Source organism: Rhynchophorus ferrugineus, unplaced genomic scaffold (assembly GCF_030347505.1).
Source record: "Rhynchophorus ferrugineus isolate W39M unplaced genomic scaffold, kcgeb_rfMv2 rfM2, whole genome shotgun sequence".
Lineage (NCBI taxonomy): Eukaryota > Metazoa > Arthropoda > Insecta > Coleoptera > Curculionidae > Rhynchophorus > Rhynchophorus ferrugineus.
Genome location: NW_027472581.1, coordinates 79,278,311 through 79,293,443, shown reverse-complemented (window position 1 = coordinate 79,293,443; position 15,133 = coordinate 79,278,311). Strand labels below are relative to the sequence as shown.

The following is a 15,133-nucleotide window of genomic DNA, read 5'->3' as shown; positions in this document are numbered from 1 at the left end:
GATCGGGACCTACTTCAAACTAATCAGTTGGTAGTAGTTAAAACAATATTATAAATAGATAAATAGGTTTAGATAGGCATTAGCTAAATTGGGTTATATAGTAGAGTATATAAAATATTTCTAACAAAAAAATTAATCGATTTCTAATAATAAATAAGGATCTCACAAAAGTATATTATTTTTGTATTGTTTGGGATCGGCACCGACTTCAAACTGATCAGTTGGTAGTAGTAAAACTAATATTGTATATAGATAAATAGGTTTAGGTAGGCATTAGCTAAATTAGGTTATATAGTAGAGTATATAAAGTATTTCTAACAAAAAAAATTAATCGATTTCTAATAATAAATAAGGATCTCACAAAAGTATATTATTTTTGTATTGTTTGGGATCGGCACCGACTTCAAACTGATCAGTTGGTAGTAGTAAAACTAATATTGTATATAGATAAATAGGTTTAGGTAGGCATTAGCTAAATTAGGTTATATAGTAGAGTATATAAAGTATTTCTAACAAAAAAATTAATCGATTTCTAATAATAAATAAGGATCTCACAAAAGTATATTATTTTTGTATTGTTTGGGATCGGGACCGACTTCAAACTGATCAGTTGGTAGTAGTTAAAACAATTTTATAAATAGATAAATAGGTTTAGATAGGCATTAGCTAAATTAGGTTATATAGTAGAGTATATAAAGTATTTCTAACAAAAAAAATTAATCGATTTCTAATAATAAATAAGGATCTCACAAAAGTATATTATTTTTTTATTGTTTGGGATCGGCACCGACTTCAAACTGATCAGTTGGTAGTAGTTAAACTAATATTGTAAATAGATAAATAGGTTTAGGTAGGCATTAGCTAAATTAGGTTATATAGTAGAGTATATAAAGTATTTCTAACAAAAAAAATTAATCGATTTCTAATAATAAATAAGGATCTCACAAAAGTATATTGTTTTTGTATTGTTTGGGATCGGCACCGACTTCAACCTGATCAGTTGGTAGTAGTTAAACTAATATTGTAAATAGATAAATAGGTTTAGGTAGGCATTAGCTAAATTGGGTTATATAGTAGAGTATATAAAATATTTCTAACAAAAAAAATTAATCGATTTCTAATAATAAATAAGGATCTCACAAAAGTATATTATTTTTGTATTGTTTGGGATCGGCACCGACTTCAAACTGATCAGTTGGTAGTAGTAAAACTAATATTGTATATAGATAAATAGGTTTAGGTAGGCATTAGCTAAATTGGGTTATATAGTAGAGTATATAAAATATTTCTAACAAAAAAATTAATCGATTTCTAATAACAAATAAGGATCTCACAAAAGTATATTATTTTTGTATTGTTTGGGATCGGCACCGACTTCAAACTGATCAGTTGGTAGTAGTTAAAACAATATTATAAATAGATCAATAGGTTTAGGTAGGCATTAGCTAATTTGGGTTATATAATAGAGTATATAAAATATTTCTAACAAAAAAATTAATCGATTTCTAATAATAAATAAGGATCTCACAAAAGTATATTATTTTTGTATTGTTTGGGATCGGCACCGACTTCAAACTGATTAGTTGGTAGTAGTTAAACTAATATTGTAAATAGATAAATAGGTTTAGGTAGGTATTATGCTAAATTGTGTGAATATAGTAGAATATAAAATATATGTGGTAGGTAGGTTAAATACGTTTTTTTGTTTATTTGAATTTAGTTAGTATAACAAAAGTTAGATTATTATTTATCTTTTAGTGAGATTTGCTTTTTGAAGTTCAATTTTTTGTTAAAAATATTTTATTTTTACAATTATACAGTAAGTACTACAATAGAGCGCGAAATGAAAAATGCAGCTTGTATGAGGAAAAATAGCAATAAAGAAATGATTAGAAATAAGGACCGCTTCAGAACCCGGGGTCCGCTACATAGTCTAGGTGATGGATGGTAAGCTATGATTTGTTATGATATATATAAAGCCTTATGTATATTTGTCACTATTTCTTTTACATTATTTCCAAACAAAATATTGAAATTTTGAATATTTGTTCACAGATCGTTACGTAGGCAGTCGACCAATCAAATTTGGTTATTTTAACCAAGATATACCAAGCAAACTATATTCGCATAAGGTATTTACTGCTTTATCTGGAACATATCACACAATTACTTAATAATAACAAAAATAAATACAATAAACTGACAAAGCAACATTTATTGGAGGAAATATTTGATACTTATTTAATATACAATTATAATAATATATTGTTATGATAAATACAACAGTTAACTACAATTAAGTATTATCTTTGGTATGGACTAAATAATTTAATTTTTGTTTGAATTTTAGATTATCGTAAAGGCTCACGAGAGAATGAAACCGTCTGAAATATTTAACACTAATAATGTCGTAATCACAATTTTTCCCAATACTATTAGTTAAGTGTTTAATGATCATAATTAAAATGAAGGAATCATTGTTTCTTGAACTTCTTCAAGATTGGATAGATGTTGTCGAACGCCTCATTTATCTCATGTCGCCTTTTAGCACCAGTTAACACCACTTTACCCGAGAAGAATACCAATAATACGATCCGAGGTTTCACCATACGGTAAATTAGTCCAGGGAATAGTTCCGGCTCGTAGGAACTGAAAGAGCCGTGCTTTAAGGCCAGACCTTCCAATCTGATCTGAAAATTGACATCGCTACTTCCTACCATATTCTGTAACAGAAACACATTGTAAAGTTTTATTTTCAATAATAAGTTTTAGTTAGAAAGAAAATTTTATTATTTCTTTAAAATTCTCTATCAAGAAAAGCCTTTGATGTTATTATTGTCTACAATATTCACCTGTATTTTAAAATCCAAGAATTTGGCGGGAAATCCGAGTTTCTGTATTATACGGGCAAATTTTCTCCCCGAGAGCCTTGCGTCTTCTTCGCTCTTTGCACCTGTGCATACCATCTTCCCTGAGCTAAATATTAGGGCTGTAGTTCTTGGTTCCTTTATTCGCATTATCACAGCAGGGAACCGTTGTGGATTGTATTCCGCGTTTCTGGCATGTAATGCTATTTTCTTCAGGTCGAGTTTGCAGTCCAAGTTTACAGTTGATACGATGTTCCTAGAAAAAAGAAAATTAGAAATGTTACCTATGAACTTTATGAGGTAATTTGCACATACTGTAATTGAGGTTCAATTCCAGGGTCTACTGAATGAGGTGTCATGGGGGTCATATTGGATGATATTGTAAGGAACCTCTATAGTAGGTGTAGTACCACCGGCTTCTGATCCTCCTAAGTTTACCATTGGTGATATTATAGTATGTTGCTGTAATAATAAAAATTTATACATATGTATAATTTAATAAGATTGCTTTTGTATCTTGTAATAATAATCATAATATATGAACGATTTAACAAAATACAGAAGCCCATTTTCATAACGTAGCTATATATTTAGTTTACTCACTGGTGTCTGTGGCGTCATTACACTATGTATTTTCGAAATAGGTAAGGCAAAGTCTGTGACATATTTTGTGTAAGGCAATGACATACTATTGTCCATTCCTAAACCTAAAGTCGGTGTTAGACCTCCTCTTGGTGCTGGTGATGTTATTTGACTAGAAACAGGCTGTATCTGCGACTGCTGTTGCAAAGCACTTGGTAAAATTTGCTGATCTTCTTCTGGTTGATATAAAGGCGTACCTAAAAAGTATTGTAAATGATAGTTTAATTTAATAATACTTATTATTTGATCTAGATTATAATATTTTTAATTTTAAATAATACTTACCAAGACTAGGCATTCTAAAGCAAGGGCTAAGAAACAACTCATCCATTATGATATATGAATTTATATTATTTAATTCTAAAAATCTTTACACACTCTAAATTCACTTAAAAATATAAGTTTATATATTTATCTTCATCAGGCAGATTCTAGAAAATGAATGATTATAATTCGTTCGTTCGGGGCAATATATATATAGGTATAGGTTCCTCCTACCCCCTCCTCCTCCTCCTCCTCCTACACCCTCCGATTTCTACGTCCAATAGTAAGCTTTAGGCCTAGTTAGGGATATCGGTAAAATATTTATAATAATTAAAAAATTTTAATAAATAATAAAAAAAAATTTTTAAAGAAATATAAAAATATACTTTACCGATATTTAAAAAAAATTAAAGTAATTCTTGAATATTATAAAAAAAATTTGTTTATATTTAGTAAACTTTTAAAATTGGTGTTGAATTTTAAAATTTACTTGAGAATACATTAAAAATCATAGTGATCCAGAGATTCGGGTACTTTCGTCACTACTTATATATTGTCGGTGCTCTATACTCCGGGCAAGCTGAAATACTATACCGTTAGGCTATTTACTCTATGGACGTAATTTATTTTAAAATAACAATTATTAAAAATATTTATAAAATAAAAATTTATAAATAAAAATAATTATAGAGTAGGTACATTTTTTACTATTTGGTACAATATATAGTTCTTGCCTTTAGATTTGGTAACTCAGCAGAGTACTATTCAAAGAAAATGGCGATAAACGGTACTGCTTTGATTTAATGTTGGATTTTTATTTATTTAACTATTAAAGCGTTTGATATGGCATTTTACAAAGTTCCTTTTTTTCAAAAAAAATCGATTTTTCAGAAAACAATGAATTCAGCAGTAATTCATTTATTATGTAAGACCACGAAGATTTTAAAAATATTCGTTCACCTTTACTTAGTCTTCCCATTGTAATACTTAATAAAGTATTAACTGCATAATTTATTGAGTAAATATCTAACTCTAAAAAGAGAAGAATATTTTTTTATAAAATAAGTAAAGAACAGGCGAGTTCAGGTAAGCAAAAGGGTATTCCTTATTTAATTTATAAGTTCAGTTAAATTTTTTTGCATTTCTTTAAAGTCAGCAATAATTAATTTATTGGGTAAGACGACAAAAATTTTAAGTATATTAAACAGTGGCGGAGTGGGTTGCTTTACTCTTACTTTTTGTTGCGTAGCAAAAATTGTATGGGAGTAAATATAGTAGAGTATATAAAGTATTTCTAACAAAAAATTTTTAACCGACCTCAAAAATAAATAAAGATCTCACAAAAGTTAAAAAATAATCAAATTTAGATATTAAACACAAAAAAGCTTTTAAGATGAATCATGTTCATAACATTTGTTGTAGTAACTAAAGAAAAATAAACAGAAAATTTATTTAACCTATCTACTACATGTATTTTATGTTCTAATAAATACACACTTCTTAGCTTATTACCTACCTGAACCGATTTATTTATTTACAATATTATTTTAACTAACTTAATAATCACTGTGAAGTCGGTGCCAAGCAACAAATTATTTTTGATCTTTTCGTAATATATTTTAGTGTATATGTCACAAAAGTATATTATTTTTTATTGTTTGGGATCGGCACCAACTTCAAACTGATCAGTTGGTAGTAGTTAAAACAATATTATAAATAGATAAATAGGTTTAGGTAGGCATTAGCTAAATTAGGTTATACAGTAGAGTATATAAAGTATTTCTAACAAAAAAAATTAATCGATTTCTAATAATAAATAAGGATCTCACAAAAGTATATTATTTTTGTATTGTTTGGGATCGGCACCGACTTCAAACTGATCAGTTGGTAGTAGTAAAACTAATATTGTATATAGATAAATAGGTTTAGGTAGGCATTAGCTAAATTAGGTTATATAGTAGAGTATATAAAGTATTTCTAACAAAAAAAATTAATCGATTTCTAATAATAAATAAGGATCTCACAAAAGTATATTATTTTTGTATTGTTTGGGATCGGGACCGACTTCAAACTGATCAGTTGGTAGTAGTTAAAACAATATTATAAATAGATCAATAGGTTTAGGTAGGCATTAGCTAAATTGGGTTATATAGTAGAGTATATAAAATATTTCTAACAAAAAAAATTAATCGATTTCTAATAATAAATAATTATCTCACAAAAGTATATTATTTTTGTATTGTTTGGGATCGGCACCGACTTCAAACTGATCAGTTGGTAGTAGTTAAACTAATATTGTAAATAGATAAATAGGTTTAGGTAGGCATTAACTAAATTGGGTTATATAGTAGAGTATATAAAATATTTCTAACAAAAAAAATTAATCGATTTCTAATAATAAATAAGGATCTCACAAAAGTATATTATTTTTGTATTGTTTGGGATCGGCACCGACTTCAAACTGATTAGTTGGTAGTAGTAAAACTAATATTGTAAATAGATAAATAGGTTTAGGTAGGCATTAGCTAAATTGGGTTATATAGTAGAGTATATAAAATATTTCTAACAAAAAAAATTAATCGATTTCTAACAATAAATAAGGATCTCACAAAAGTATATTATTTTTGTATTGTTTGGGATCGGCACCGACTTCAAACTGATCAGTTGGTAGTAGTAAAACTAATATTGTATATAGATAAATAGGTTTAGGTAGGCATTAGCTAAATTAGGTTATATAGTAGAGTATATAAAATATTTCTAACAAAAAAAATTAATCGATTTCTAATAACAAATAAGGATCTCACAAAATTATATTATTTTTGTATTGTTTGGGATCGGGACCGACTTCAAACTGATCAGTTTGTAGTAGTTAAAACAATATTATAAATAGATCAATAGGTTTAGGTAGGCATTAGCTAAATTGGGTTATATAGTAGAGTATATAAAATATTTCTAACAAAAAAAATTAATCGATTTCTAATAATAAATAATTATCTCACAAAAGTATATTATTTTTGTATTGTTTGGGATCGGCACCGACTTCAAACTGATCAGTTGGTAGTAGTTAAACTAATATTGTAAATAGATAAATAGGTTTAGGTAGGCATTAACTAAATTGGGTTATATAGTAGAGTATATAAAATATTTCTAACAAAAAAAATTAATCGATTTCTAATAATAAATAAGGATCTCACAAAAGTATATTATTTTTGTATTGTTTGGGATCGGCACCGACTTCAAACTGATTAGTTGGTAGTAGTTAAACTAATATTGTAAATAGATAAATAGGTTTAGGTAGGCATTAACTAAATTGGGTTATATAGTAGAGTATATAAAATATTTCTAACAAAAAAATTAATCGATTTCTAATAATAAATAAGGATATCACAAAATATATTATTTTTGTATTGTTTGGGATCGGCACCGACTTCAAACTGATCAGTTGGTAGTAGTAAAACTAATATTGTATATAGATAAATAGGTTTAGGTAGGCATTAGCTAAATAGGGTTATATAGTAGAGTATATAAAGTATTTCTAACAAAAAAAATTAATCGATTTCTAATAATAAATAAGGATCTCACAAAAGTATATTATGTTTGTATTGTTTGGGATCGGGACCGACTTCAAACTGATCAGTTGGTAGTAGTTAAACTAATATTGTAAATAGATAAATAGGTTTAGGTAGGCATTAGCTAAATTAGGTTATATAGTAGAGTATATAAAGTATTTCTAACAAAAAAAATTAATCGATGTCTAATAATAAATAAGGATCTCACAAAAGTATATTATTTTTGTATTGTTTGGGATCGGGACCTACTTCAAACTAATCAGTTGGTAGTAGTTAAAACAATATTATAAATAGATAAATAGGTTTAGATAGGCATTAGCTAAATTGGGTTATATAGTAGAGTATATAAAATATTTCTAACAAAAAAATTAATCGATTTCTAATAATAAATAAGGATCTCACAAAAGTATATTATTTTTGTATTGTTTGGGATCGGCACCGACTTCAAACTGATCAGTTGGTAGTAGTAAAACTAATATTGTATATAGATAAATAGGTTTTGGTAGGCATTAGCTAAATTGGGTTATATAGTAGAGTATATAAAATATTTCTAACAAAAAAAATTAATCGATTTCTAATAACAAATAAGGATCTCACAAAATTATATTATTTTTGTATTGTTTGGGATCGGGACCGACTTCAAACTGATCAGTTTGTAGTAGTTAAAACAATATTATAAATAGATCAATAGGTTTAGGTAGGCATTAGCTAAATTGGGTTATATAGTAGAGTATATAAAATATTTCTAACAAAAAAAATTAATCGATTTCTAATAATAAATAATTATCTCACAAAAGTATATTATTTTTGTATTGTTTGGGATCGGCACCGACTTCAAACTGATCAGTTGGTAGTAGTTAAACTAATATTGTAAATAGATAAATAGGTTTAGGTAGGCATTAACTAAATTGGGTTATATAGTAGAGTATATAAAATATTTCTAACAAAAAAAATTAATCGATTTCTAATAATAAATAAGGATCTCACAAAAGTATATTATTTTTGTATTGTTTGGGATCGGCACCGACTTCAAACTGATTAGTTGGTAGTAGTTAAACTAATATTGTAAATAGATAAATAGGTTTAGGTAGGCATTAACTAAATTGGGTTATATAGTAGAGTATATAAAATATTTCTAACAAAAAAAATTAATCGATTTCTAATAATAAATAAGGATCTCACAAAAGTATATTATTTTTGTATTGTTTGGGATCGGCACCGACTTCAAACTGATCAGTTGGTAGTAGTAAAACTAATATTGTATATAGATAAATAGGTTTAGGTAGGCATTAGCTAAATTGGGTTATATAGTAGAGTATATAAAGTATTTCTAACAAAAAAAATTAATCGATTTCTAATAATAAATAAGGATCTCACAAAAGTATATTATTTTTGTATTGTTTGGGATCGGGACCGACTTCAAACTGATCAGTTGGTAGTAGTTAAGCTAATATTGTAAATAGATAAATAGGTTTAGTTAGGCATTAGCTAAATTAGGTTATATAGTAGAGTATATAAAGTATTTCTAACAAAAAAAATTAATCGATTTCTAATAATAAATAAGGATCTCACAAAAGTATATTATTTTTGTATTGTTTGGGATCGGGACCTACTTCAAACTAATCAGTTGGTAGTAGTTAAAACAATATTATAAATAGATAAATAGGTTTAGATAGGCATTAGCTAAATTGGGTTATATAGTAGAGTATATAAAATATTTCTAACAAAAAAATTAATCGATTTCTAATAATAAATAAGGATCTCACAAAAGTATATTATTTTTGTATTGTTTGGGATCGGCACCGACTTCAAACTGATCAGTTGGTAGTAGTAAAACTAATATTGTATATAGATAAATAGGTTTAGGTAGGCATTAGCTAAATTAGGTTATATAGTAGAGTATATAAAGTATTTCTAACAAAAAAAATTAATCGATTTCTTATAATAAATAAGGGTCTCACAAAAGTATATTATTTTTGTATTGTTTGGGATCGGCACCGACTTCAAACTGATCAGTTGGTAGTAGTAAAACTAATATTGTATATAGATAAATAGGTTTAGGTAGGCATTAGCTAAATTAGGTTATATAGTAGAGTATATAAAGTATTTCTAACAAAAAAAATTAATCGATTTCTAATAATAAATAAGGATCTCACAAAAGTATATTATTTTTGTATTGTTTGGGATCGGCACCGACTTCAAACTGATCAGTTGGTAGTAGTAAAACTAATATTGTATATAGATAAATAGGTTTAGGTAGGCATTAGCTAAATTAGGTTATATAGTAGAGTATATAAAGTATTTCTAACAAAAAAAATTAATCGATTTCTAATAATAAATAAGGATCTCACAAAAGTATATTATTTTTGTATTGTTTGGGATCGGGACCAACTTCAAACTGATCAGTTGGTAGTAGTTAAACTAATATTGTAAATAGATAAATAGGTTTAGGTAGGCATTAGCTAAATTAGGTTATATAGTAGAGTATATAAAGTATTTCTAACAAAAAAAATTAATCGATTTCTAATAATAAATAAGGATCTCACAAAAGTATATTATTTTTGTATTGTTTGGGATCGGCACCGACTTCAAACTGATCAGTTGGTAGTAGTAAAACTAATATTGTATATAGATAAATAGGTTTAGGTAGGCATTAGCTAAATTAGGTTATGTAGTAGAGTATATAAAGTATTTCTAACAAAAAAATTAATCGATTTCTAATAATAAATAAGGGTCTCACAAAAGTATATTATTTTTGTATTGTTTGGGATCGGGACCGACTTCAAACTGATCAGTTGGTAGTAGTTAAACTAATATTGTAAATAGATAAATAGGTTTAGGTAGGCATTAGCTAAATTGGGTTATATAGTAGAGTATATGAAATATTTCTAACAAAAAAAATTAATCGATTTCTAATAATAAATAAGGGTCTCACAAAAGTATATTATTTTTGTATTGTTTGGGATCGGCACCGACTTCAAACTGATCAGTTGGTAGTAGTAAAACTAATATTGTATATAGATAAATAGGTTTAGGTAGGCATTAGCTAAATTGGGTTATATAGTAGAGTATATAAAATATTTCTAACAAAAAAAATTAATCGATTTCTAATAACAAATAAGGATCTCACAAAAGTATATTATTTTTGTATTGTTTGGGATCGGGACCGACTTCAAACTGATCGGTTGGTAGTAGTTAAAACAATATTATAAATAGATCAATAGGTTTATGTAGGCATTAACAAAATTGGGTTATATAGTAGAGTATATAAAATATTTCTAACAAAAAAAATTAATCGATTTCTAATAATAAATAATTATCTCACAAAAGTATATTATTTTTGTATTGTTTGGGATCGGCACCAACTTCAAACTGATCAGTTGGTAGTAGTTAAACTAATATTGTAAATAGATAAATAGGTTTAGGTAGGCATTAACTAAATTGGGTTATATAGTAGAGTATATAAAATATTTCTAACAAAAAAAATTAATCGATTTCTAATAATAAATAAGGATCTCACAAAAGTATATTATTTTTGTATTGTTTGGGATCGGCACCGACTTCAAACTGATCAGTTGGTAGTAGTTAAACTAATATTGTAAATAGATAAATAGGTTTAGGTAGGCATTAGCTAAATTAGGTTATATAGTAGAGTATATAAAGTATTTCTAACAAAAAAAATTAATCGATTTCTAATAATAAATAAGGATCTCACAAAAGTATATTATTTTTGTATTGTTTGGGATCGGCACCGACTTCAAACTGATCAGTTGGTAGTAGTTAAACTAATATTGTAAATAGATAAATAGGTTTAGGTAGGCATTAGCTAAATTGGGTTATATAGTAGAGTATATAAAATATTTCTAACAAAAAAAATTAATCGATTTCTAATAATAAATAAGGGTCTCACAAAAGTATATTATTTTTGTATTGTTTGGGATCGGCACCGACTTCAAACTGATCAGTTGGTAGTAGTAAAACTAATATTGTATATAGATAAATAGGTTTAGGTAGGCATTAGCTAAATTGGGTTATATAGTAGAGTATATAAAATATTTCTAACAAAAAAAATTAATCGATTTCTAATAACAAATAAGGATCTCACAAAAGTATATTATTTTTGTATTGTTTGGGATCGGGACCGACTTCAAACTGATCGGTTGGTAGTAGTTAAAACAATATTATAAATAGATCAATAGGTTTAGGTAGGCATTAACTAAATTGGGTTATATAGTAGAGTATATAAAATATTTCTAACAAAAAAAATTAATCGATTTCTAATAATAAATAATTATCTCACAAAAGTATATTATTTTTGTATTGTTTGGGATCGGCACCGACTTCAAACTGATCAGTTGGTAGTAGTTAAACTAATATTGTAAATAGATAAATAGGTTTAGGTAGGCATTAACTAAATTGGGTTATATAGTAGAGTATATAAAATATTTCTAACAAAAAAAATTAATCGATTTCTAATAATAAATAAGGATCTCACAAAAGTATATTATTTTTGTATTGTTTGGGATCGGCACCGACTTCAAACTGATCAGTTGGTAGTAGTTAAACTAATATTGTAAATAGATAAATAGGTTTAGGTAGGCATTAACTAAATTGGGTTATATAGTAGAGTATATAAAATATTTCTAACAAAAAAAATTAATCGATTTCTAATAATAAATAAGGATCTCACAAAAGTATATTATTTTTGTATTGTTTGGGATCGGCACCGACTTCAAACTGATCAGTTGGTAGTAGTTAAACTAATATTGTATATAGATAAATAGGTTTAGGTAGGCATTAGCTAAATTGGGTTATATAGTAGAGTATATAAAATATTTCTAACAAAAAAAATTAATCGATTTCTAATAATAAATAAGGATCTCACAAAAGTATATTATTTTTGTATTGTTTGGGATCGGCACCGACTTCAAACTGATCAGTTGGTAGTAGTTAAACTAATATTGTAAATAGATAAATAGGTTTAGGTAGGCATTAACTAAATTGGGTTATATTGTAGAGTATATAAAATATTTCTAACAAAAAAAATTAATCGATTTCTAATAATAAATAAGGATCTCACAAAAGTATATTATTTTTGTATTGTTTGGGATCGGCACCGACTTCAAACTGATCAGATGGTAGTAGTAAAACTAGTATTGTAAATAGATAAATAGGTTTAGGTAGGCATTAGCTAAATTGGGTTATATAGTAGAGTATATAAAATATTTCTAACAAAAAAAATTAATCGATTTCTAATAATAAATAAGGATCTCACAAAAGTATATTATTTTTGTATTGTTTGGGATCGGCACCGACTTCAAACTGATCAGATGGTAGTAGTAAAACTAGTATTGTAAATAGATAAATAGGTTTAGGTAGGCATTAGCTAAATTGGGTTATATAGTAGAGTATATAAAATATTTCTAACAAAAAAAATTAATCGATTTCTAATAATAAATAAGGATCTCACAAAAGTATATTGTTTTTGTATTGTTTGGGATCGGCACCGACTTCAAACTGATCAGTTGGTAGTAGTTAAACTAATATTGTAAATAGATAAATAGGTTTAGGTAGGCATTAACTAAATTGGGTTATATAGTAGAGTATATAAAATATTTCTAACAAAAAAAATTAATCGATCTCTAATAATAAATAAGGATCTCACAAAATTATATTATTTTTGTATTGTTTGGGATCGGCACCGACTTCAAACTGATCAGTTGGTAGTAGTTAAACTAATATTGTATATAGATAAATAGGTTTAGGTAGGCATTAGCTAAATTGGGTTATATAGTAGAGTATATAAAATATTTCTAACAAAAAAAATTAATCGATTTCTAATAATAAATAAGGATCTCACAAAAGTATATTATTTTTGTATTGTTTGGGATCGGCACCGACTTCAAACTGATCAGATGGTAGTAGTAAAACTAATATTGTAAATAGATAAATAGGTTTAGGTAGGCATTAACTAAATTGGGTTATATAGTAGAGTATATAAAATATTTCTAACAAACAAAATTAATCGATTTCTAATAATAAATAAGGATCTCACAAAAGTATATTATTTTTGTATTGTTTGGGATCGGCACCGACTTCAAACTGATCAGATGGTAGTAGTAAAACTAATATTGTAAATAGATAAATAGGTTTAGGTAGGCATTAACTAAATTGGGTTATATAGTAGAGTATATAAAATATTTCTAACAAACAAAATTAATCGATTTCTAATAATAAATAAGGATCTCACAAAAGTATATTATTTTTGTATTGTTTGGGATCGGCACCGACTTCAAACTGATCAGTTGGTAGTAGTTAAACTAATATTGTAAATAGATAAATAGGTTTAGGTAGGCATTAACTAAATTGGGTTATATAGTAGAGTATATAAAATATTTCTAACAAAAAAAATTAACCGATTTCTAATAATAAATAAGGATCTCACAAAAGTATATTATTTTTGTATTGTTTGGGATCGGCACCGACTTCAAACTGATCAGTTGGTAGTAGTAAAACTAATATTGTAAATAGATAAATAGGTTTAGGTAGGCATTAACTAAATTGGGTTATATAGTAGAGTATATAAAATATTTCTAACAAATAAAATTAATCGATTTCTAATAATAAATAAGGGTCTCACAAGAGTATATTATTTTTGTATTGTTTGGGATCGGCACCGACTTCAAACTGATCAGATGGTAGTAGTAAAACTAATATTGTAAATAGATAAATAGGTTTAGGTAGGCATTAACTAAATTGGGTTATATAGTAGAGTATATAAAATATTTCTAACAAAAAAAATTAATCGATTTCTAATAATAAATAAGGGTCTCACAAAAGTATATTATTTTTGTATTGTTTGGGATCGGCACCGACTTCAAACTGATCAGTTGGTAGTAGTAAAACTAATATTGTATATAGATAAATAGGTTTAGGTAGGCATTAGCTAAATTGGGTTATATAGTAGAGTATATAAAATATTTCTAACAAAAAAAATTAATCGATTTCTAATAATAAATAAGGGTCTCACAAAAGTATATTATTTTTGTATTGTTTGGGATCGGCACCGACTTCAAACTGATCAGATGGTAGTAGTAAAACTAATATTGTAAATAGATAAATAGGTTTAGGTAGGCATTAACTAAATTGGGTTATATAGTAGAGTATATAAAATATTTCTAACAAAAAAAATTAATCGATTTCTAATAATAAATAAGGGTCTCACAAAAGTATATTATTTTTGTATTGTTTGGGATCGGCACCGACTTCAAACTGATCAGATGGTAGTAGTAAAACTAATATTGTAAATAGATAAATAGGTTTAGGTAGGCATTAACTAAATTGGGTTATATAGTAGAGTATATAAAATATTTCTAACAAAAAAAATTAATCGATTTCTAATAATAAATAAGGGTCTCACAAAAGTATATTATTTTTGTATTGTTTGGGATCGGCACCGACTTCAAACTGATCAGATGGTAGTAGTAAAACTAATATTGTAAATAGATAAATAGGTTTAGGTAGGCATTAACTAAATTGGGTTATATAGTAGAGTATATAAAATATTTCTAACAAAAAAAATTAATCGATTTCTAATAATAAATAAGGGTCTCACAAAAGTATATTATTTTTGTATTGTTTGGGATCGGCACCGACTTCAAACTGATCAGATGGTAGTAGTAAAACTAATATTGTAAATAGATAAATAGGTTTAGGTAGGCATTAACTAAATTGGGTTATATAGTAGAGTATATAAAATATTTCTAACAAAAAAAATTAATCGATTTCTAA

At 26.7% G+C, this 15,133-nt stretch overlaps 2 protein-coding genes across 2 annotated transcripts; both read right to left on the bottom strand.

The window, feature by feature from the left end:
• Positions 1 to 2,327: 2,327 nt before the first annotated feature.
• On the bottom strand, positions 2,328 to 3,128 carry LOC143190598 (TATA-box-binding protein-like). Its single transcript, XM_076395002.1, has 2 exons — positions 2,853 to 3,128; positions 2,328 to 2,723 (listed from the first exon to the last, which is right to left on the bottom strand). Exons 1-2 carry the CDS (start codon positions 3,015 to 3,017, stop codon positions 2,475 to 2,477), a joined length of 414 nt encoding a protein of 137 aa, XP_076251117.1. The 5' UTR covers positions 3,018 to 3,128; the 3' UTR covers positions 2,328 to 2,474.
• A 66-nt stretch (positions 3,129 to 3,194) lies between these two features.
• Positions 3,195 to 3,840, bottom strand: LOC143190863 (TATA-box-binding protein-like). The gene is made up of 3 exons (XM_076395433.1): positions 3,795 to 3,840; positions 3,471 to 3,706; positions 3,195 to 3,329 (listed from the first exon to the last, which is right to left on the bottom strand). Exons 1-3 carry the CDS (start codon positions 3,838 to 3,840, stop codon positions 3,195 to 3,197), a joined length of 417 nt encoding a protein of 138 aa, XP_076251548.1.
• Between the last annotated feature and the right edge of the window lie 11,293 nt (positions 3,841 to 15,133).